The following is a 24,300-nucleotide window of genomic DNA, read 5'->3' as shown; positions in this document are numbered from 1 at the left end:
TAGCTAGGAGTGCAATTGCTGGGTCACAAAGCACTTTCTACAGAGAAAACACTTGTGCTGCTCTATGTCTGCCTCAGAAAGGTAGTGAGTATTTATTAATTTGAAAGGGGGCTCTACTTTCAAAGAAATCAGAGGTATGGCGATCCATGAAAGGCAGGAAATCATTTTAAGTCTCACTGCAAAGAACTCCATGGTCTTAGCCTGGCTTTCCAAACACTAAGATGCTCCCTTGATTATGAACATTAACATAAGAAAACTAAACAGAAAAGATGATTCAGCATGAATTTAGACTTCCTTATGGAGAAACCAATTCTAATTCATTCAGTTCAACTAATTTGAATGAATGAATGAATAAATGAATTAAAACCATGAAGGATGGCTTCCCATACTCTTCTTCCAAAGTGCTCCTACCTACAGCAAGGACTGAATGCTTATCTAGAAGGTATTCCTGGTCAGAGTCTCAAGAGGCAGACAAGTCTAAATTTCCTTTACAGGTTCTGTTTTTTTCCTAAAAAGTCATGTAATTTGTCCAAGCTCACCATTATATATTCGTGGGTGTTTTCATTTCATCTTCAGTCATGAAATGCCTTTTTTTTTTAAAGAATTTATTTATTTATTTGATGGACAGAGATCACAAGTAGGCAGAGAGGCAGGCAGAGGGAGAGGAGGAAGCAAGCTCCCTGCTGAGCAGAGAGCCTGATGAGGGGCTCGATCCCAGGACCCTGGGATCATGACCTGAGCCAAGGGCAGAGGCTTTAACCCACTGAGCCACCAAGGTGCCCCAAGTCATGAAATGTTTTAAGAACAAAAAACTTCTCAAACTAAGTACCAGAAACATACTGCCAAATCTATCCTATAGCTTCCTGCAACACACACACACACACCCTAAATTACTACAATACTCCTAGAAGTATGTGTGCCCCTAAATCAAAAAATTCAACTAAAGAAAGAAAAGTTATTTCCCTGGACTTTTAGAGCAGTGATTTAATCAATTAATGTATTTATTTATTTTTAAAGTCATGAACTGATCTAAAATGGGTGAAAGCCAATGGTCAAAACATAAAACTGTGCACATTTGGAAAGATTCAAGATGCTCTCCTGCTTCTTACAGGCTTCCCTCATTAGAAGCACATTTAAAGGCAATCAGTATTTTCTAGGTAACTGCTTCCACAACAAAGGTTAAATATCTCCCCAATCTAAGAAATGGGTTTGGATAACTCAGTGGTTGGTGCTATCATTAAATAAGGTGAGAAAGATGGAGGAAGAGAAGGTCTGAGAATCACCAGCATAAAAAACGATAGCATTTAAATCGACAGGACTAGAGGACAGCCCTCCAGGGGCAGAGTAGCTGCAGACAAGGCATTCTATCAAGCAGAAGGAAAAAGAGGAACAACCAGCAAAGTGAATTAAGAAGGAGGGGACTGTGCTGGAGGACAGGAGTATGGTCTTACAGAAGGCAAGAAAAGAGACTTCCAAGAGGAAGACAGTGGCCAAGCATGTCAAATAATAAGAGAATGAGCTTGGGTGGCTCAGGCAACTAAGTGCAGACTCTTGATTTCAGCTCAAGTCATGATCTCAGGGATATGAGATCAAGCTCCATGTCAGGGTCCTCACTGGGCATGGAGCCTAGGAAAGAAAAGAAAAGGAAAGGAAAGGGAAAGGAGGGGAGGGGAGGGGAGGGGAAGGGAAAGGAGGGGAGAAAAGAAAGAAAAAATGAGCTTGATATGGACAGAGAAATGACTATGGGATTTAATTATAAGGAAGTCACTGTGATCTTACTGACAAGCACTGTTTCAGTAAATGGTAAGAATGGAAACTTGATTGAAGGCTGAGAGACAGTGACAACAGAGAATATAGACAATTCTTCATGTTTTGCTGTGAAGGAGTGAGCATAAGAATTAAGACCATGGTAAGAGATGTCAATGAGAATGATACAGTTAAGAGGGGATATTAATGATGGAGGAAGAAGAGGAGGGATTAGACCCATAGGCAGCAGTCCCTAAGAAGTCAAGAGGGAATAAAATCCAACGCACAAAGCAGAGGTTTTGGCTTTTAAGGGACTGAGGATCTGTCTTTCATTGTAACAAAAGGGAAGGCCAAGGGTGTCAGAACAAATGTAGAGGGGTTAGAAGATCTGTTGATGGAAAAATGAGAGAACTCATGTTCTAACTATTCCAACTGCTTATATTTTAATCATTAAATATGAGGAGAGGTTACCAGCTGAAAGTGAGAAGTGAGTATCAATATCAACTTGAGAAAATAGAATAAAGCAGCTATTTTGAAAAGCAAGAAAGTAAATTTACTAGTAATTTACAATACAGCAGGATTGCCAAACACTGTCGAGTTCCTATTTGAGATCTGCGATTTTTACTATAAACAAAAACCAATTAACACAGGTGTGTATTTTTCTTACCAATTTTTACCTATTCAGTTTCAGGCAGGAAGCAAATAATCAGATGGGTTTACTCAGAGCTGGATTTTTGCCAAGGAGAAAGAGAGAGAAAAGGGACTGATGATAATAAATGACCATGGCTAACAAAGGACATGCGTATATGAATGGTAATGATGACAATGAAAAAGTGATATTCATGGAGTCAAGGAACTAGTCTTGATAAGCTGAAGTAATGCTGGAGAGTAGGTATGATGAAAAGAGGATCAGAGTAAGATGCTTATAGTCAAAATACCGGAGGTGGTACAGCTGCTTTCTTTAATGTTTTTTTCCTGGGCCATCTCATCTGGCATAGTTCTATTTCCTCTCTTAATCTCATATATCACATGATGTTAACATCTTTTCTATGACAACTTCTGAGAACCCTCTGTAACTAACCTCAGTAAGTGGCAGAGCTTCAGCTCTGAGAGACAAACCTGGGGCTAACTCCACCTCTGCCACTTGAGCTGTTCAGCCTTGAGTAAGCCTTTTAGTTACAATGAGCATAGGTTTGTCTCTGAAGATAGTGGCTTAGTATACTTTTCATCCAGGCATTAAGATTTAATAACGTAAAGATATAAACACAGAGGGTTCCAGATAGCAATCCCTCCCAACAAAAAAAAAAAAAAAGAGAGAGAGAGAGAGACGGAAAAGAAAAGGTATCAATATTACTGTATCTGTGCCTCGGAGCCAACTCCATGTAAGGCTCTTGTAGCTGCCTCAACCATAATATGTCCAAACCTGAACTTTGCCTCCTCCACTCCTTATCTAAGTTAATAGCACCACCACCTCATTACTGCAACTAAAATACTCAGCGCTCTCTCTGACTCACCCTTTTTACTTAGCCTCACCATCCAGTTGGTCACCAAATCCTGGTATCATATAAAAAGTCTAAGTGCCCAGAGATTTTAAGATGCACCAAATATTTTCTGTACCACAAGAAGAAAGAATGAAAAATGCTGCCAATTACAAATGCAAGATACCATCATTTGTAAGATACAGCCAGGTTTCAAAAAAGTTATAATGTAGAAGAATTATATCCCAGAATTGTCAAAATTTGGCAAAAAAAAATGTTTTTTTTTGCTTTTACTTTTACCTGTCATGTATCCCTTCCTTTCCATTGTCACTTCAATAATGGGTTCAGGCTCTCATTCTTTTGCCCATGGATCTAGAGCAATGATCTCCTCCCACTCAAGCTTCCTGGCTTCCAAATATTCACTTTGGACACCTTTTTCTTTCTTCCTTTCTTCCTTTTTTAAAAGATTATTTATTTATTTGTCAGAGAGAGAGAGAGTATGCACAAAATCAGGGGGGAAGGGCAGAGGGAGAGGGAGAAGCAAGCTCCCCACTGAGCAAGGAGCCTGAAGCAGGACTTGATCCCAGAACCCTGGGATCATGACCTGAGCTGAAGACAGACGCTTAACCAACTGAGCCCCGTCCACCTTTCCTACTGATGCCAGAGCTATCTTTCTAAAATAGGAATTAGCAGCTTTCACTGCTCTCCTGCAAAACAGCAATGATTTTTCCCTGTTCACAATTCTAAGCATAGTATTCAAAGAGCATAATCTGGTTTGTAAACAGCCCTTTCATCTGCTATTTCAATGCTGATCTATTTCAATACTTGATATAACCTATACTTCAACCACACAGATCTACTTGATGTTCCCCAAATTAATAGGAACAGGGGAGGCTCTCTGTTCACTGTGCTCTCATTTCTTAGCTTGACATAACCTGCTGGTCTCAAGCTTCCCCATCAAAATAGAATCCCTTCTACCTTTTAAGATGAAAATAAAATGCTACCTCTTCTAAAAGGCCTTCATTAATCCTTTTTAGAATTAACTGGGTCTTTGTCTGATTTTCATAAGGGTATTCTTTCTGCACTGATTAAATGTTCATTTCTTTCTGAACGGTACTTAGAAAGTTGCTTACATCCTGCTTCCCTATTAGATTTCAGGCTCCTTGGGGGCAGGGGATGGGCATCCTCATCTTTGCATGCACCAATAGCACTTGATATAATGCCTTGCACACTCTAAAAGTGAATTCTGATGTATTAAAATGAAAGGCTGAAATAATGTTCCTAAAAGCATCTCAGGAAGCAAAAAAGTCAATGACCACTACAAAACTGAAAAAGCAGAAGTTTAACCTTCCCATTTAATATGCCAAATTCTGTAGAAGAACAACCACAGGCAGATTACTTAGCTCTCTCCGCTAAGACCATTGGCAATGCCACCACAGAAGAATCATTTTCACTGTCTGAAAGCTGGTATTATCACTGTCATTGTGTTGGAGTTTTAAAACAGCTGACTAATTAATTTCTTTGGACCAAGTACTTATCAGATGACGATTTCTTTTTTTTTTTTTTTTAAGATTTTATTTATTTATTTGACAGAGAGATCACAAGTAGGCAGAGGGGCAGGCAGAGAGAGAGAGAGGAGGAACAGGCTCCCTGCTGAGCAGAGAGCCCGATGCAGGACTCGATCCCAGGACCCTGAGAGCATGACCTGAGCCGAAGGCAGAGGCTTAACCCACTGAGCCACCCAGGCGCCCTCAGATGACAATTTCTAAATAATGGTTTAAATTTAGCTTAGGAGAAAAAAAATCTATAAAGAAGAAATAACTACTAAAACAAATGACTTATTATTTATTTGACTATAACTTACAGGAGCAAAATACAAAGAATCTAGCCTTCCCCCAATTCCTGTCCACCCCTCTTCCTCTACCCAGATTCTGGAATATACAATACCCAAACACGCACATAATTTTCCTTAATATAATCTTCCTGAGATGCAGAAATAGTCATAAGTTGCCCGTTATTAGACTTTATATCCAATTTACTCTCAATGAGGTCTGTGGCAATAAAACAGTATTCTTATGAAATAAAAATACTGATGACAATGGCAAGTTGACAACTACAATTTCCAAACTCATGTGGAATAAACACATTGAAATGATATTCTAGGGTAATACACCCTGAGGCTGGTGAGGAGGAGGAGAGAGAGAAGAGAAAGCAAGGTATAAAAAGTGGGCCCTTCTCACTGGAATGGGCCTGAGGGGCAGTCCTAGGTGCAGAAAGATTAACCCTAAATCTGTAATTCTACTGCATAGTTTTCATTTCTTTTATTTTAAGATGTTTCTTAAGAGACGCTACCACCAAAGCTTCTTTCTTAAAAAACAGATGTACCTGAGAGGAGTCAAAAGAGGTTATTCTCTAATAACCATATCACCCTTGACTCACTTACTAGACATTACTATACATTGGTTTATCAGGACAAGGTTTCTCATCTTCAGCACTACTGGTATTTTGGACCGAGGAACTTTTTGTTGTAGGGAGCTCTCCTGTATATTGTAGAATGTTTAGCTAGCAGCATCCCTGGGCTCTACCCATAACTAGCATACCCCTGGAGTCAATCAGAAACATCTCTAGGCTTTGCCAAATATTCCCTGAGGGATGAAATCCACTCCCACCCCTTTGAGAACCACTGGTCTAGGATATTTACATGAATTTCCCTAATACCATGGCCCTGGTAGTGTCAAATTCATTTTCAGCTATGGAAACTGAGACTCAAGGAAATAATATACAGGTTATAAGTAGCAGAACCAGTATTTAAGCACCATCCAATGTGACTCAACTGCAAATTGAGTGCTCTTTCAAGTAAGAAATACATTTTCCTTCCTTAGGCAGAGTTAGTAAACAACAGTCTGAGAGGGAAAAAATAGAGGGCACATGCCTGAAAGAAGCAAAAGATTACAATCAAGACTTTGGGATCAGTGGGGGCTATAGAAAAGGGGCACTGATAAAGGTGATGGGAGGGAAAGACAACTTAACCAACTGGCTTGGCAATTACACTTAAAGTCAACTCCTCTGTCTTTTATCACCTTTGCTAGAGACTAGAGCTAATCGTTCTTCAAAGAATATTCCTTCTCGCACCTACGTCAAAACTTTATGGGCTTCATTAGACAAGACCTAGAAAGACTGTGAAAAAGAAGGCTGAGGTATAGAAATAATGGTAATAGCTCCCCCACCATCACCAACTTTGGGAATTTGGAACTTTTCAAAATAAAATTTCTGGATTGTTTTTGTTATGTTTCAAGAAATATTTGGCTCTGGATCAAAATTTCGGTCCTAGAACTTTAAAACTGTGTGATCCTGAGAACTAAGTTCCTTAAATGCCTACTGGTCCAGGTCCCCATTTCTGTCTAAGTAATACGAAAGGTAATACATTTTGCCCCACCTTTATCCCTCCTTAGAATGATTTCAGGAATCTTATTTGTTTAGTAAGCATGCCAACTATTACATACCAACTTTAAAATTACTAGGATATATCCGCTTTTTTTTAGTTAATTTTTTCTTATGCTCTAAGTATGTTTAAAAACCCACAACATTATTATACATTTTTTAAAGTGTCTGCATTCTTTAAACTTAATTTGGAAAAGAGAAAAATGTAGTCCATATGGCTTTTTTCAAAGCAAATTACTTGTGACAGTTATGTACAAAGCTGGTTCTTAAATCCACTCCTAGGAATTAAGAGGCAATCAGGACTCCAATGTGGGCTCAGTGTACTGAAGTTGATAACATGCTGGCCAATCACCAGCCTCTGATGAACTCTGATGAATAAATTTAGTCAACCTAGAATGAGAACTCTAAGTTGCATAAAGCTTTGTACCTAGCCTTACCTTGTCAACATTTTTAATCAACAGTATGGGTGGAAAGCAAGACAAGAAATCCTCCCTGGGGGGGAGAAAAAAGGATTCTACTTGTAGTACTCTTAGCTGGAAACAGTCCACCCTATTACTGGACTCTATAAGAAACAGACACCCCACAACCGAAGGAAGCTGATTTCATCTCAGATTATTGCAGCCAGAGAGCTTGCCCTTACAAAAGTATAAATCTTAATATTGCAGAGCTACATAAAGCTTGATTCCCTTCTAAATGAAAGAGTTTATATTTAAAGATTCACTATTAGGGTGCCTGGGTGGCTCAGTCTGTTAAGCGTCTGACTTCAGCTCAGGTCATAATCCCAGGGTTCTGGGACTGAGTCCCACATTGGGCTCCCCGCTTGGCAGGAAGCCTGCTTCTCCCTCTCCCCTGCTTGTGTTCCCTCCCTCTCTGTCAAATAAACAACAACAACAACAAAGATTCACTATCATGTCCATTCATGCCAACACAATTCCATTCCACTTATATTTAAACCTCAATTTCAACTCCTTTCCAAATGATTTCAAAATACTCTCGCTTATTTATATTTATTTTAAAGTCTGGTATCCCAAACTGAACTCATACTCAAGTGAGGAATAACAATACAATATGCTAATGTTAAACACCATCAGAAGTCTAGCTGCTTGGCACTTCATTTCAGAACCTCCTACATCCTTTCATAAAACTAACTAGGGGCCACATGGGGAGACATGTCATTCATGGAAAAATGCAGACAAAGTCAGTAAAGGTACTACATGCAACAATCATTTGATTTCACAGCATGAATCCTAACTGAAGAGACAAATGACTGGAATTATCTTGAGATAAACTGGTCTGTAGCAATCTGGTGCCAGGACCAAAATGTCATTTAACAGATATCCTGAACTAGATGATTCTACATTTCTGCTTGCTGGCCCACTAGTCCAAGACAAATGGAAAAAATTAAGGAGGAACAGGCACGAAAATATGTTACACAAAACTCATCCCATAGGATATATACCTACCTTCTTCAAGCCACACAGAGCTCTTGTGATATTGGCAAGGTTCCTAAACATTGTTGGGCAGAGAATCCACCTTTAAGACTGAGGTAGAGACAGGCAGAAAATTCAAAATGTCTAAGCCGTCTAATTTTAAGTAGATTTATAAATACAAAAGGTAAAGTATTGACAATGTGCATACTTAGGCTATCTCCACTACTTCTTTACCTCTCCATTCTTCCCCATTCCAGTAAGCATCTATATTTTCTATTTAGATTTGAGATCTCTCCTACCCCCACTTTCTCCTTTAAAGTAATATGCATTTTTTTTTTTCTTTACTGTGATCTTTCAGGGATAATAGTCCCTAATTCTGTTGAATAAGCAAAAGAAAAGGATCTTGCTGATAGTGAGATTTTGGGACAAATAATGAGGGTGGCAAAAGAACGGTTATTTGTGTGAGGGCTAGGCAGAAAGGACCTTAAGGTAGATCTCAGAGTTGGCTGGAGATGCTGTGTCAGGGAGGTGGAAGTAACAATGGGAACATGGTACTTACTACCCCAGATTATGCTATCGCCAGTACCCCCATACTCCCACGAATTCCAGTATGTGGGGAGGGTAAATGGCCCAAGCATATCAGATTTGCTTTAAATATACAAAAAGCAACAGTTATATGGAACCAGTTAAAACCTCAGGACGTACTGTGGCAATTTCCAGAACAAACAGATATCACGCCATTGGGAAAGCCAATCTTCATCAAGTGAGTGCACTGCCTCAGAAAGCAACTGGGAACAGTTACTTGAAAGGCCGGTTTCCTTATATGAGGGCCTGTCTCATCACCCATACTAAAGGTAACCATTCATTGAATACTATTATGTCCCAGACCTTATGCTAAACACTAATATGAATTACTTGATATAATCATCCCAAAATGCAAGGCAAGATGTTGCTACTATTAACCATTCCCATCTTACAGATGAGGAAACTGCTCTGAAAGAGGTTAAATAACTTGTATAAGGTCATGTAACTAGTAAATGGAAGAAGCTAGAACTTATGCAGTCTGAACATAGAACTCAGGCCTTCAACTACCACACCTTTAGATGACAGTTTATAAGTCGTTAATCGTTTATTTGCAGATTTCATTTTAGAACACTGCTAACAAATACATGGAAAAAAAGAGAGAAAGGAAGGGAGGGAAGGAAGGAGATCCCAAAGACGTCTGCTCGTGTGAGTTTTTAGGAAGAAATCTCTGAAGACACAAATGAAAATGATAGAGATTGAAACCACAGGGGCACCTGGGTGGCTCAGTGGGTTAAGCCTCTGCCTTCGGCTCAGGTCATGATCTCAGGGTCCTGGGATCGAGCCCCGCATCGGGCTCTCTGCTCAGCAGGGAGCCTGCTTCCCCCCCTCTCTCTGCCTGCCTCTCTGCCTACTTGTGATCTCTGTCAAATAAATAAATAAAATCTAAAAAAAAAAAAAAAAAGAAAGAAAGAAACCACAGACTATAAGCCTTAATTTTCTTATGTTTAAAAAGCGGGGGGGGGGGGGGGGGCAACCAGCCTATCTGTCTCACAGCAGTGGTGAGAGGAATTAATGAAGTACTTAAATACATACAAAAGCATTCTGTAATCTACAAAGCACTATACTAGTATCATTTCTGTTACACACAAAAAACATAGATATGGAAAATCAACCAGGCAGAACACATTTTCAACACAACTACAAAAGGGCCTATTAACTAATGGAAACTAGATAAAAGCATAGAACTTAGACCACGTAAAAATTATTTCCCAAGATGTTTCTATCAGCTTTTAATGCTACTGCTGGGAGTACATTTACTCAGAATTTAACACATACTGGTGGGAACTTCACATCAGAATCCAAATGTAGACAAGCAAACACAAACATCATCTCCTCCTCCCAGCTATGTAAGTAAGGCAGTGGCAGCAAATGCCAGCTCAAATACCACCCTCCATGCAGCCATCCTTGATTTCTCCAGTCAGAATTGATCAAGCCATCCCCTATATACCTTCACAGCACATCTGCTATTTCCTTGGCATTTCATTCTGATGGATATCAAGTTATCAGTTGCTTCCAAGCCTGACTTCCTACTTCTTGAACTCAGTAAATTCACACAGAACCCCAAAGACCTAAGGCAGATGATCATGTTGGCTGGCACTCAAATGTTTGCTCTATGAAGTTTGTATGTCTCAATTCTGAGTAGGTGGCTGTAGTTTCAGTCTGCATTTTAGGGTAAACACAGACACATCACAAACGTTAAAAAAAAAAAAATTCCGGGTGGAGAAAAAGCTCATTGTTCATATACAGTATCTTCTCCTTTCTTGATCTATGCATTAAAGAAATACTCTTTCAAAAACCGAATGGGAGGCACAAACGGAAACGGAAGAGCAGACGAATGCTTTAGAACCTTCAAAATCCCGTTTCTAATTCAGAACTACTCTCTCCTACCTAGTTTCACTAACACAGTAGGCACCTTCTGCAACACAAAGAGAGGGTATTCTAGCTCAAGGCTGATCCGTTCTTGGGAAAAAGACCATGCCTCTCATTTTAAACACCACTCAGGGGCGGGTACTATTTACTTTTCACATTTTGAACCCTGAGCAAAGGCCACTCTAAAGGCTGGGTTAAGCAAAGGAAAGGAGGTTGGAAATGGAAAAGACTCCCCAGCTAGCACCGCGGGCAGGCCCAAGGACAGGAACACTCGCGCAGGGGTCTAAGGAATCCTAGGCAAGGCTCCCAGGAAACGTGCTTCAATGGGCTTCACTACACGCCACACGGGTGGCACAGGGGCGTAAAACACCGTTGTGATTCCTTTCTGACGAGGCCTCCTTCGACGCCGGAGTCGGCCCGTTGAGGCCGCCGGCGAACGCAGAGCCGCTTGGCCGCCCTCCCTTCAGACCCCAGGCCGCTGTCATCCTCCTCCAAAAGGCACACGGATGAACCTAGTCATCACGACGCGCTCCCTCCGTCCCCCAGGACGCGGCCTCCCGTTGCCTGAAGAGAACGCGGGTCAGCGTCTGCACACATCTCGGCGCCTCACGCCCCGTCCCCGCCACACACGGAGACCGCCCTCGGCTCCGGAGGGCGACTTCATACCCGACCCTGTTTCGTATTAGTGCCCGGAATCACCCATTACCTTCCCCAAGCAAATGTGGCACGTGATGGGCAGAGTGAGCGACAATGTAACGTTCTGCACAGTCTGAGCCATGGCAGCGTTCAGAATCCCGCCAACACGGAAGTCCCGCCGACGGCGGCTTCTCGCCGCGTCTGGGGCCGCGCGAGGCCGGCTACGGCAGCCCGGCAGGGCCATAGCCCGCCGGGAGAGGAAACGAAAACGCGCTTTTGAAACGCGCGGTCACCAAGGCTTTTCTTTCTTTCCTTCCTCTTTCCCTCCCATCCTCCCTCGATTTCCTCCCTTCCTTCCTTTCATTAAAAAAAAAAAAAAAAAAAAGAAAAGAAAAGAAAAAGGAATTCCCGTGTTGGGGACCTGCAAGATTCTTGAGAATGGGAAGGAAGGCTGTATATTACCGGCATCCGTGGAGGATCCTGAAAGTTTAAATGAGAAAGTGCGGAGCCTAGAGGAAGATGGGGAAGGCGATTTTAAATGCCTTGCCTTTTCCCAGAGGGTGGAGGGGGGAGAGTTTTCCGTCTAAAAATTAAACCCTACACAGTCTGCAAACACATGGTGCAGTCAAAACAGGAAGGGAAAAGATGTTATCTATACATTTTAATTTTCGAAACAACTTTCTGTCTCTCTCAGGTCTTTTTCCACCCTGAAATGATGTAATGTCACTTAAAAGCAACAAAGAGTGATTGTCTCTTGATCCGTTTCCTAGACAGGTTACAGTTTATCACAACTTTCCCTGAAGACATGCCTTTCGTTGGTCCTTCTGTGGTTTCTAACAGAGACTTAAAGGTCCGAGCCACGGACTCTGATTTACACCCACCAGTGAGAATGCTGCAAATAGTGCCAGCCGTCCACACTCCCGGAAAGCACGTACACAAGCGTTTAAAGTCTTCGTTTCAGGTGTATATTGAATAAGATATGTGTCATTGTGCTGTAGAACTCGGAAGGTCAGTGTGTGAGGTTCTAAGTCAGCATTTCCTACCAGTGAAAAAGAAAAACTCTAAAAGTTCCTATCTCAATCTTGAATACAACAGATTTGAAATTTAACAGCAGCTGACTTAAAGTGAGAAAGAGCCAGTGTGATTAAGTTATGCAAACAAAAACAATTTGTGAGTAGCGAGATCTAGAAACAAACCAATGGGACGACTTTTGGTAATCTTTACGGAAAAAGAGACAGTATGATCACAAGAAGCACGTGGTCAGTGGAAAAGGGTTCTGGACCTGCATTGGGAGGGTAGAATTCCCTGCCCCAACAACTTCCTGGCTCTACTGGCTTCAGACAATGTATTTAACCCCTCTGCTTCTTAGGTTCCTTTTTGGTAAAGTGTGTGTGTGTGTGTGTGTGTGTGTGTGTGTGTATTAAATGAGGTCAATGTATGCTTAAGATCATGTTTCAAAGAAACAGACAGTAATAGACTGGACCAGCTGGGAATTCACCTAAAGAAGGCCACGTCCAGTTCAAAATTGTCTCACAGACAACAGTGAGAATTCTAACAAACGGCTCAAAATTTAATTTCCTGAGAATTGGAGGCCATTGTGTGTTTGGAATTGGAGAATAAGGCAAAATAGTCACATTGCATGTCTGGTTATTTGCCACTTTTTCAAAATGCTTGGCATACGGTCATCTGTTTTGGTTATTTTCTGGCTACTTGAAGTGATATTTTTATGGGGTCTAGTTTACATGTTTTGCTAAAGCATTGTTCCTGTCCCTGGGTGTAGATCTTAAACCAGAATGAGAAAACTCCAGGTCATTCATTACCACTCTCATTCAAGTTTCACTGTTCCCCGGGCCTGCTGCGTTCTTCCTACTCTCACCTCGCCCATTCCCTGTTCTCACCTCACTGATACCTAAGATGGTATGTTAGGACCTATCATACCCACCCTCTGAGTAGGATGTAGGACTGAGAATGTTCTGTCTCCCACATCCATCCCTGAAAACAGTGCAGCGGGGAGACATGTTGAAAACATTTTTTTTTTTTTAATTCTTTTCCGTTGTTAATGGAGCAAATTCATTTCTCATTAACCACCTTGGTGATTGGTGTTAATATTTAGTCACTAAGTGAGTTTGAAAAATTGTAACCTACATTTTAAGTAGAATGTTAAAGTCTAGAGTATTCCCAGACTCTCTTTCCACATTCACTAACATTGTCACAGCTCCTCTGTGCTGTTGTCGTAGTTTGTCCGTATAGTTATTTCTGTTGTGATCACATCATACTATAGTTGGTTGTTCATGTGTTTGCCTCCACAACAGACTATTTTTGGAGGGCAGAGATTGTGTCTGATTTATCTCTAGTATCTGGTACTAGGTGACTCTTCCACGGAAGGTAATATTTTCTTTAGCTACAGACTCAGGCTGTTTTAAACCCTGTCTTTACTTATTTTTCACTGCAAAATGGAAGACTGCATTGCTTTTTTGCTAATTACAAAAATCGCTTCTCTTAAGAAAATTAAGCCATTTATAAACATATAAAATAATGGGGAAAAAAGTTCCTCTGTATTTATGCCTCACCTTTCTATCCTGTGTGGTAATCACTATTAAATTCTAAAGCAGGGGCGCCTGAGTGGCTCAGTGGGTTAAGCCTCTGCCTTCGGCTCAGGTCATGATCTCGGGGTCCCGGGATCGAGTCCTGCATCAGGCTCTCTGCTAAGCAGGGAGCCTGCTTCCCCCTCTCTCTCTGCCTGCCTCTCTGCCTACTTGTGATTTCTCTGTGTGTGTGTCAAATAAATAAATAAAATCTTTTAAAAAATTCTAAAGCATATCTTTACAGTTTAATTCATATATTTATGCATAGGATCATAGTATAACATACCTGTTTTGTTTACTAATGTTTGTGAATAGGTGCACAGATACATACACACACACACACACACACACACACATCTAAGTAATATTGTTAGCAATATGGGCTGATGAGGACTATCTTTAGGTCCAAACGGATGCCAGGCCAATTCCCAGACATCACTTCTAATTATACAATGGTTTAAGGCCAGAAACTATCCTTTCCCTCTGCTCTATGAACACCGTTTCTTTTTGTTGACAAATCATGTTCTAAATAGATGTCATTTGGCCCAAATTGTTAAGTAATGTTGCCATTACTCTAATAGGAAAAAACAAAGATTATATGGCCCATTGACTTTGTGCTTAATCTGTGCCTTGGCTCTTGGTAGCCTTATGGAGAGTCCTGTGACCTGGGACAGGCTAAACCCCCTAAATTCTTAGAATTATAAACTTTTAGAACTAGAAAGAATCTTAGGGGTTTTTATGCAGGCCTCTCCTTTCACCGATAAAGACATTCAGATCTAGAGAAGATAAATGACCAGAAAATGGTAGATTTGAAGCAAAATCCTAGATCTTACTTGGATTCTCTGAGATTGTTGGCCCGATGCCTTTGCATAAGTGCAAGATGTATTATTATTAATAAAGTAGTTCGGTAATAAAAAGTCAGTCATAATTGAATTTCTTTGCTAAGAAAACCATCAAATAGCTATGGAACACCTTTTACCCCTTGTTTAAATCAGATTCATTTTTATGATAAATTATTTAAAAGCAAGTTTAAAAAAATATAAAATCTTAAGTGCTATTAAAAATTGATTAGGCATGCATTATTCTTTCATTGACCCAGTTCAGATTGTTTTTTAATTTTTTTGGTCAAAGCTAATAAATTTGAGTAGATGTTTCAGACAGACGTTTTGTAATCATTTGGCCATCAGTCAATTAATCACAACTTCATAAATATTGATTTCAGATTACATTTATCTTTCATTCCTGAAACACAATCTTTTTTGTTGTTGTTTGTTTTAAATTTATACTCCCCCACTTGGATTGTGGTTAACAATGAGGAAACTCATAAAATTTGGATTAAAAAAAATTAATCATAGGTGCTGGCCCAGCTGCCTGGGCATCAAGCATGGGACAGTCTTCTCACAGGCTTGAGAATTCTGAGCTAGAATATCTCAGGATGGTGGCATGAAAGATGCTCGTTAATAGAGCCGAAGTTTTTCTTGCAAGTTTTTTTTTAATACACTACTGGTAGTTTGCATGCATTCATATAATGAATTTTTTAAAAAATATTTTGTTTATTTATTTGACAGAAAGACACAGCTAGAGAGGGAGCACAAACAGTGGTATGGGAGAGGGAGAAGCTGGCCTCCCACGGAGCAGGAAGCCTGATGTGGGGCTCGATCCCAGGACACTGGGATCATGCCCTGAGCCAAAGGCAGATGCTTAAAGACTTCTTAACACCTAGGTGCCGCAATATAATGTATTTCTATTAAAAACGTTAAGGAACAACTAACTCAGACAAAGTTCTGTCTCATGGAGCCTTCCTTCCAGTGGGAAAGTTATATCGCACGGCTTACAACCAAATCTCGGCCTCTGGAGTAGCAGTTGAGATTTTAATGCTGAATCTGCACATCAAATTTGTATGTAAATCACACTATAAGTGATTGCAGAATGAATGAATAAATGAGTAAATAAATAAATAAAATTAGTTATTTGTAATTCTACCAATATTTAAAAGTTGGTTTTTGTTTTTGTTTTAATGTGCCAGGCACTGTTCTAAGAGCCTGGTACACAGCTATGAAACCCTGCCTACTTTTATTCATTCAACAACCACTTTGCTGACTACCATTGAGGTGCCAGCCACTGTACTATTGCGTGTGTATGTGTGTGTGTGTGTGTGTGTGTGTGTGTGTGTTTCTTTTCTTTTCTTTTAAAGTAGGATCCACACCAAAAGTGTGGCTTGAACTCACAACCCTGAGATCAAAGGTCACATGCTCTACTGACAGAGCCAGCCAGGGCCCCACCACTGTACTATTAATGGGCCTCTTTATAAATGGAATTACAGAGCCCAACTCTTCTATTTTACCATAAAGTGCCTATTTCTATAGTGATTTCTCTTCCAAATGTTCTTATTATGGGTTAGCCTCTGGTGTTGTGACACAGCAAGTTATAGTTTTAAATATTTAAAATGTTGCAAATTGGGTGATTGTTTCAAATTAGGGAATTTTTTAAAGAATATTTTAGTTCCACCTAAGGCTAAGTGGTACTTCACAAATGTTTGTTGAATGCCAGAGAATAAATAAAGGAAATATTATCTCCGGTAATATTGTAACAGGAACCAGAGACAGAGAGGTTGTGGGATTTGCCACAGTAACAGAATAGGGAACCCCGCTCTGATATCCTAACAGACCACATTCCTTTTCTTTTTGCCCTTAGTTCGGGTGTTAGCAGAACTTCCAAGGTGAGATCCTCCATTAAGATGTGAAAGCCAGGGGTGCCTGAGTGGCTCAGTTGGTCGAGCATCTGTCTTTGACTCAGGTCATGACGCCGGGGTCCTGGGATTGGGCTCCGCACCTGGACTCCCTGCTTGGCAGGGAGTCTGCTTCTCCCCTCCCTGCCACTTCCCTTGCTTGTACTGTCTCTGTATCTCTGTCAAATAAATAAAAATTAAAAAAAAAAAAAAAGAACTGAAAGCCAGACCCTTGTTTTCATGTTATTTACTCAAGCCCTATGAATTGCGTTCAGAGGACACCTCTCCCACAAAGGCATCCTGCAGTCGGCCATAGAGTCACGGCAGCTGGCTGCAGTCTTGCCAAGTTGCTTTACTATTTTTTACACACTCAACACTCCTGGTCATTGTTTTAGCTACTGAATCCTTTATTACAGATGTTATTTAAGATACGGCTTCACGGAGCGCTTGGGTGGCTTAGTCGTTAAGCCGATTGCCTTCCGCTCTGGTCATGATCTCAGCATCCTGGGATCTAGCCCCACACTGGGCTCTCTGCTCAGCGGAAAGCCTTCTTCTCCCTCTCCCTCTCCCACTCCCCCTGCTTGTGCTCCTTCTGTAGCTGTGTCTCTCTCTGTCAAATAAATAAATAAAATCTTTAAACAAATAAATAAAGATAAGGCTTCATTTCCCCATACTGCACCATCCTCAACTCTTTGATCTGTGATTTCTACTTCTTCCCCCCACCCACCTCCCACCACAGCATTCATTATATTCATTATGACCAAGTCTCAACTTTCATCTCTTTCAGGATGCTTTTCTTGTTGCCCCAGCCTCCTCACAACCCCTCTGACTTTCAAATTCTGAATCACGACTAACCTATATCAACCAATTTTTGTACCTCATGAATTTATTTTACAAAGCTTTCTTTAACGCCAACTGTGGCTCAAGCACTGTGACAAATCCTAAAGGTTAAAAGTTGAGACTGGCTCAAAGTCTGAGATCAAGGTGTCACTGGGTTGGTTACTTCTGTGAGGAAGAATCTCTTCCGTGCTTGCCTGGTGTTTTCTGGCATTCACTGGTGTTGCTCCTTATAAAAGCATCAGTCAGATCTCTGCCTTCATTTTTACACGGCATTCTCCCTGCAGGCATGTCTGTGTTCTAATTCCCCTCCCTTTTTCTTTCTTTTTTTTTTCTTTTTCTTTTTTTCTAATTTCCCCTTTTTATAAGAAGGACAGTCGTGGATTAAGGACCAACCCTACTTCAGCATGACCTTATCTTGCTTAATTAATTAAGGTGGGATGACCTGATTTCTAAAGAAGGTCACATTCTGACATGATAGGGTTAGGACTTCAACCACATGAATGGGGTGAGGAGCACAATTCAACTCATAGCAGTATCCATGAATATTGTTTAATATGATGTCAGCTCCCTCCCTCCTGAGCACATGATTAGTCTGCTTTGCCTTGCCCTCCTGTCTGTGGTGGGACTTTGGGTCTAGTTTAGCAAATAAGATGCAACTAGAAGTTGCATCTACATGGTTCTTTCTTGGCCGGAAGCCTTTCATTGTTTGAGGCTGCTGAGAGCTCTCTGTCCTTCTGCCGTGGTGACCAGTTGTGCAAGATGGAACACACAACTAGAGCAATATGGAGCAGAGCTCTGACCCTGATAGGGCAAAGAGCCTGAAAGAAAACTAAACCTTTATTGTTGTAAGTGACTAAGAGGTGTGACCATAGCATAACCTAGGTTTTCCGGATACAGTAACTTTGGGGGGGGGGGTATGATTTACTTTTATTTTTGCTATGGACTTAAATGTGTCTCCCCAAAATTTTTGCATTAAAGTCTGAATCCTCAATGTAAGTGTATCTGGAAATAGGGTCTTTAGGAGGTAATTAAGGTTAAATGTAGGCATGAAGGTGGGACCATAATCCCATTGGACTGTGGCCTTCTAAGAACATGAAAATCTCTCTGTAGCTCTCTGTATCTCTCTTTCTCTCTTTCCCTATTTTTATTTCCTTCTCTATCTTCATTTCTCTCTTTCTCTTCACTCCCTTACCCCATATAGGGACACATAAAGACAAATGTTGTCTGCAGGGTGCCTGGGTGGCTCAGTTGGTTAAGAGTCTGTCTTTGGCTCCTGGAGTTCTAAGATCCAGCCCCGAGTTAGGCTCCCTGCTCGTCAGGGAGCCTGCTTCTCCCTCTTCCACTTCCTCTCCCCAAGCTTGTGTGTTCTCTCTCTCTTGCTCTCTCTCAAATAAATAAATAAAATATTAAAAAAAAAAAAAAAAGACAACGACTATCGGCAAGTGTTGGGGAGAACTGTCATCAGAACCCGACCACATCTGACACATTCTGACCTGGAACTTCCAGTCTCAGAACTGTAAGCTACCCCATCCATGGTATTTTCTTATAGCAACCTGAACTAAGACACTTTTTTTACTTAGTTATACTGATATATACAGGTTTTCCTACTTGGACTTATTTAGACTCTTAGGATTTTTTTCTTACTTATACTTTCATCTAATCTATAAAAAAATACTAGTTTTATAAACATGAAAGATTTGACATTAAAAAAAAATCCTTCAAAGCAGGCATCATAAAGCCATATATTTTAGTAGATCTGCTACCCAGGTTATCTTTACAATGAACTAAATTCAAAGGAAAATGTAAATTCAATTTCATAGAAATGTATTGAAAGCCTCAGCTCTCATGGCCACTATCCTTAAGAGCTTCCCACAAATCTCTTACCTTTCTTTCTGCAGATACAGACTTCTAATGATAACACACACCATTTCTGTACTTCGTGAACTTAAATGGCAATTTGTGGTATTGTTCTTCGTCTCACTCGAGTGTTCCTTGAGATGATGTTACTGTGGTATCTTGTATAATTGTTCACCAAAATCGGCTTCCTATCCACGCCCTGGGTGAGGATTCTATTTTAGAGTCCCATTGAAGTTGGGCTTGAAATGGCCAGATTTTCCTTGGCCAGCGACACGTGTGAAGAAGTGACCTAGATCTCTTCCACACCGAAGTTGAAAGAGCCGGTGCTTTCTTCCTCCCTCCTTTTCGCCTTGCCCTGGAACTGGGAGGCTCTCAGCGGCAGCTGTGCCCTGTACCTGGGTGGCAGCAAAGACAAAGGAGAGCAGAGCCCCAGACCACGTCCAAGAGACTTGATACATGATCTGGGAAGTCCTTATTGTGATAAGCCACTGAGATTTTGGAGTTGTTTTGTTTTGTTTTGTTGTTTTAAGGGCTGCAAATCCTAGTCCAACCTCACTGATACAACATTAGGTAAGACCCATGTGGTGTGCATCTGAACGTCCCACAGGCTAGCTATTCCTCGGTACAGCATGTGTGATGGACACAGAGACAAACCACTCCATTTTTAAAGATTTTACTTATTTATTTATTTGAGTGAGAGATAGCACGGGTGGGGGAGGGGCAGGCTCTCCTCTGAGCATGAAGCCAGAGGGGGTAGGGTGGGAGTGGGGTGAGGGTGGGGGTGGGGCTGGGATGTCTCTTAGAACCTGGGATCATGACTTGAGCGGCGGACAGGGCAGACTCAACCGACTAAGCCACCCAGGCGCCCACAGGGGAATCTTGACACAGCTGTTGAGAGTATTGTCAGCAAATGTCCTTCAGTTCTCAACCCTTTCGGGGTTTGCCACAGTGGCAGAGAGGCCTCTCAAGCACGTCATATTCATATCCTTCCTAGGCTGGCCCGCATCTGGTAGCTCATGGGGGTAGGGCTATAAAGCCTTGGCCAGTGAAGGCCAGCTCTGCTGGGTCATTCAGCTCTAGAGCTCCTTGTGGAGGGCCTGCACCTCAGCTTGTCTTCTTCCTTTGCCCAGTCCTGCTTCCTTCCCTTCCAGTCCAGAGGCCTTGACCACAAGCGTACTTCCTGATAAAACTTTTGCGCGTTCAACACTGTTTGAGAGTCTTCTTCTCAAAGAACCCAGTCTGCAACCAACATGCTTACCTTTAAAGGAGATAAGAGAAGTGAGTGAGTGAGTGTGTGTCGCGGGCGGGGGGGGGGGTGTGTGTGTGAGTGTACACATATATACCCTCCCAGTGGGTTCTGTGCTGGTTGTCTCCCCACTTTCCTCCTTTGGTGACCCATTTGTTCGTAAATATGCCATTATTACTAATTAGCTGCAGCCAACCTCTGCTCCTGTGGGCCTTGGAGACCGTCTACCTTCTTCTAGCAGATGTGTCAAATGTGTAAGCATAACTTTTAGAGTGTGACCTAGTTTCGTTGCTTAAAGTCACTGCGAATAAAAAGGACCATTCAGAGGTCAGGAGGCAGGGCCACTTTAATTTTTGCTTTTTATTTATTCTTAAGATTCTTCAGTATATTAAAAAATGAAAAAAAGCCAATACAGCATCACAAATCTTGTGGCGGATTTTGAATATTTACATTTAACAGATTAATTCCTTTAGCCCAAAATATAGTTCAATGTAATTACTTCCACATTGCCCAAAATAATTATAGGATTTATCATAGAATATGAATTCCTGGCACTACAGGTAGTATTGTCTTCTAAAATTGTTTTTGTTTTTTTCAGCCCATGGGTCACATCCGCATTAAGAGGATCATGAAATCAATTTCTGTGAAGAACAGGGCAATCGAAGTGTGAAAAACTGCCTCACCCTCTCTCCCTTTTGCCAGGGTGAATGAACATTTGTATGTGGAATTTGTGATTACCCCTTCTAGCCAAAACACCCTCAGTAATTTATCCTGACTTTCTCCGCTTTTCCCATCCCTTCCCCTTCACCTCTTTTCACTTGCATACAATGGAACAAAAATACACACTGCATTGCATGTGGTAATAGTAAAAGTGTTTGTTTTGTTTCTCCCTGCCCCGGGTGGAGCCTAATGTAAGACTTGAACTCATGACCCTAAGATTAAGAACTGAGGTGATATCAAGAGTCAAACACTTAATCAACTGAGCCACCCAGGCACCCCCATGGTAAAAGCATTTTTTGTGCTATGTTGTGATGTAGGATAGATGTCCTATTGAGGTGTGTATTAAACATTGGAAGACATACCATAAGTGACTCTTAATCTCACAAAACAAACTGAGGGTTGCTGGGGGGAGGGGGGTCGGGAGAGGGGGGTGGGGTTATGGACATTGGGGAGGGTATGTGCTATGATGAGTGCTGTGAAGTGTGTAAACCTGGCGATTCACAGACCTGGATCCCTGGGGATAAAAAGACATTATATGTTTATAAAAAAATAAAAAAATTTAATAAATTAAAAAAAAATTTGAGAACTAGTATCTTAATGGATATATTGGGTTGAATGATAGATGACTCCTTTTAATATCATCAGTGTCTCGATGAAGTATTCATATTCTTTTTGAGATAATGTTAAAAGTCAAAATTTGAGTCATCTGATAAAGGTAGACTTGGGGGCACCTGGGTGGCTCAGTGGTTTGAGCCTCTGCCGTCGGCTCAGGTCATGATCTCAGGGTCCTGGGATGGAGGCCCGCATCAGCCTCTCTGCTCAGCAGGGAGCCTGCTTCCCGCCCCCCCCCCCCCGCCCCCGCCTGCGTCTCTGCCCACTTGTGATCTCTGTCAAACAAATAAATAAAATCTTTAAAAAAAAAAAAAAAAGGTAGACTTGGGGCAAATGAATCTTCCGGTTCTCCAAAAGGGGCCTCTTTTCCCCCCAGTGTCTCTTCTTCTTACCCCTTCATCAAAGCATAAGGTTAGACATTATATGTTTTTAGGAAATAGTCTGAACCTCATTGCTGTGGCTTTACAAAAACTGAAGAGAAGCCAAAGGAAAGTGTCTTTGATTTATTTTCCTTTTTTTGATCTATTTATTTGAGTGAGAGAAAGAGAGCACAGTGAGAACACAGGCCGAGTAAAAGGGAGGATGGAAAAGAGAAGCAGACGCCCTGCTGAGCAGGAAGCCTTACATGGGGCTCAGTCCCGGGTCCCCAGGATCTCCACTTGAGCTGAAGGCAGATGCTTAACCAACTGAGCCACCCAGGTGCCCTGGAAAGGGTCTTTTATTGCATTCCTCCCCGCCCCCAGACACATAACTCTAGCAGAGCTCCGAAAGGTAACGCAATGAGAATGGTGGTTCAGTCCAGCAGACATTTCTGGTGTACATATGTGTTCCTTACAACGACCCTGGTAGAGAGCCTGCCATTCTTCCTGTTTTAGAGTCAGAAAACTGAGGTTCAGAGAGGTGATAAAACCACATAGACATTAAATGCCATAGATAGATTTTCTGATTTGTATTCCAGCGGCTGTTTATTCAACGATAATTTGTCAAAGATGCACCATGTTCTAGAAAATATATACTATACCTGGAGGATATGAAACTGAGAGAAGCCTCGTGTCTGCCTTCAAGGAGCTTGAATCACTCTGGTGTAGAGATATATTTAAAACTTGATCAAAATAAAGTAAGATAATATAGCCATAACAGCGATCACCGACAGAGCACTTACTCCGGGGCAGGTGTGAGATCTTCACAGTGCTGTGGAGACCCTGAGGAGAAAGGTTGTTTCAGGGTAGGAATCAGGTAAACTTTTGCATCCCTGGAAAAGGATAGTTGGAATATCCAGCAGCCAGAAGGGAGAGCAGGACCCCTCAGATCACTGGGAATTGTATGTGCAGAGGAACTGGCTGGGTGAGAGAGAGCCTTCTGTTATCAGGATGCATGTAAGACTTTGGCTATGCGATAGGGGAAGGAGATCAGGAATATTCCAGAATTTCTACTTGAACAGCAAGGTGGGAAGTGGGATAGAGGCAATTACTGAATTTTAGAAGTTTGCTCAAGATTCAGTATTGTGATCTTAACATGGATATACACTGTTTAGAAGAATTAACACTTTTGAAACTGTTAGGTTTATATTTGTCATAAATAACTAAGTTGTGGGCAAAGCTGGTTAAAATCAGGGGTTTTCGTTGTTATGGTTGTTACAGAATTTATTTGGAAAAGAAGAATGTATCTTGGTGCATTTGAGTCTGCAAACTTTTCAATGAATGGCTCTTGTCTTTTGATTTAAAATCTATACCTAAAAGATTAATGAAATAGGAGAACTCAGTTTTAGAATGTTTGTATAGACCTGAGAAATGAATGCAGTAGGTGGATAATGGACAGAGGATAACTAGAAGACACAGTCTTGTTGAATGAAAACAAGATCCAGTTAAAAATAAAATTTGAGGGTCACCTGGGTGGTTCAGTGTGTTGGATCTCTGTCTTAGGCTCAGTTCATGGTCTCGGGGTCCTGGGATGGAGCCCTACATCGAGCTCTCTGCTCAGCAGGGAGCCTGCTTCCCCCTCTCTCTCTCTGCCTGCCTCTCTGCCTACTTGCGATCTCTCTGTCAAATAAATAAATAAATTCTTAAAAAATAAAATAAAATTTGAATTCAATGATGTTTGAATAGCTCTGTCACTACTTTGTTAGTCATTATTTGGATGTGACCTACAAAGGATAAGACATCATTATTTAAAAATACTTTTATTTTTTTTTAAAGATTTTATTTTTAAGCAATCTCTGCACCCAACATGGGGTTCAATCTTACAACCCTGAGATCAAGAGTTACGTCCTCCACCAACTGAGCCAGCCCAGCTAAGTGCCCCTAAAAATAAACTTTTAATTAAAAGTGTGAAAGTGTAAGTCTATAGGAGTCAAAGCATGTGCTAAATGGAAAATAATTGAAAAGATTGTATTTATTTATTTTAGAGAGAAAGGGATAAAGACCATTGGGGGAAGAACAAAAGAGGAGGGAGAGCAACAAGCAGGCACCCCACTGAGTGCGGAACCCCAAGAGCTTTGGGGGGAAGGGAGGGCTTAATCTCAGGACCC

General features: G+C 41.2%; 1 protein-coding gene across 1 annotated transcript in view; it reads right to left on the bottom strand.

Moving 5' to 3' along the window:
* Positions 1 to 11,398, bottom strand: part of OBI1 (ORC ubiquitin ligase 1) — a 42,981-nt gene extending 31,583 nt beyond the window's left edge. Inside the window, exon 1 of the mRNA XM_080799241.1 lies at positions 11,256 to 11,398. Coding sequence (XP_080655367.1) covers positions 11,256 to 11,327 — 72 coding nt within the window. The 5' untranslated portion in view covers positions 11,328 to 11,398. The remainder of the gene's footprint in view (positions 1 to 11,255) is intronic.
* Positions 11,399 to 24,300: the final 12,902 nt, after the last annotated feature.

This window comes from Martes martes, assembly GCF_963455335.1.
Source record: "Martes martes genome assembly, chromosome: 3".
NCBI classification, from domain to species: Eukaryota; Metazoa; Chordata; class Mammalia; order Carnivora; family Mustelidae; genus Martes; species Martes martes.
The sequence above is the reverse complement of the archived record's forward strand: the minus strand, read 5'-3'. Positions and strand labels throughout refer to the sequence as shown.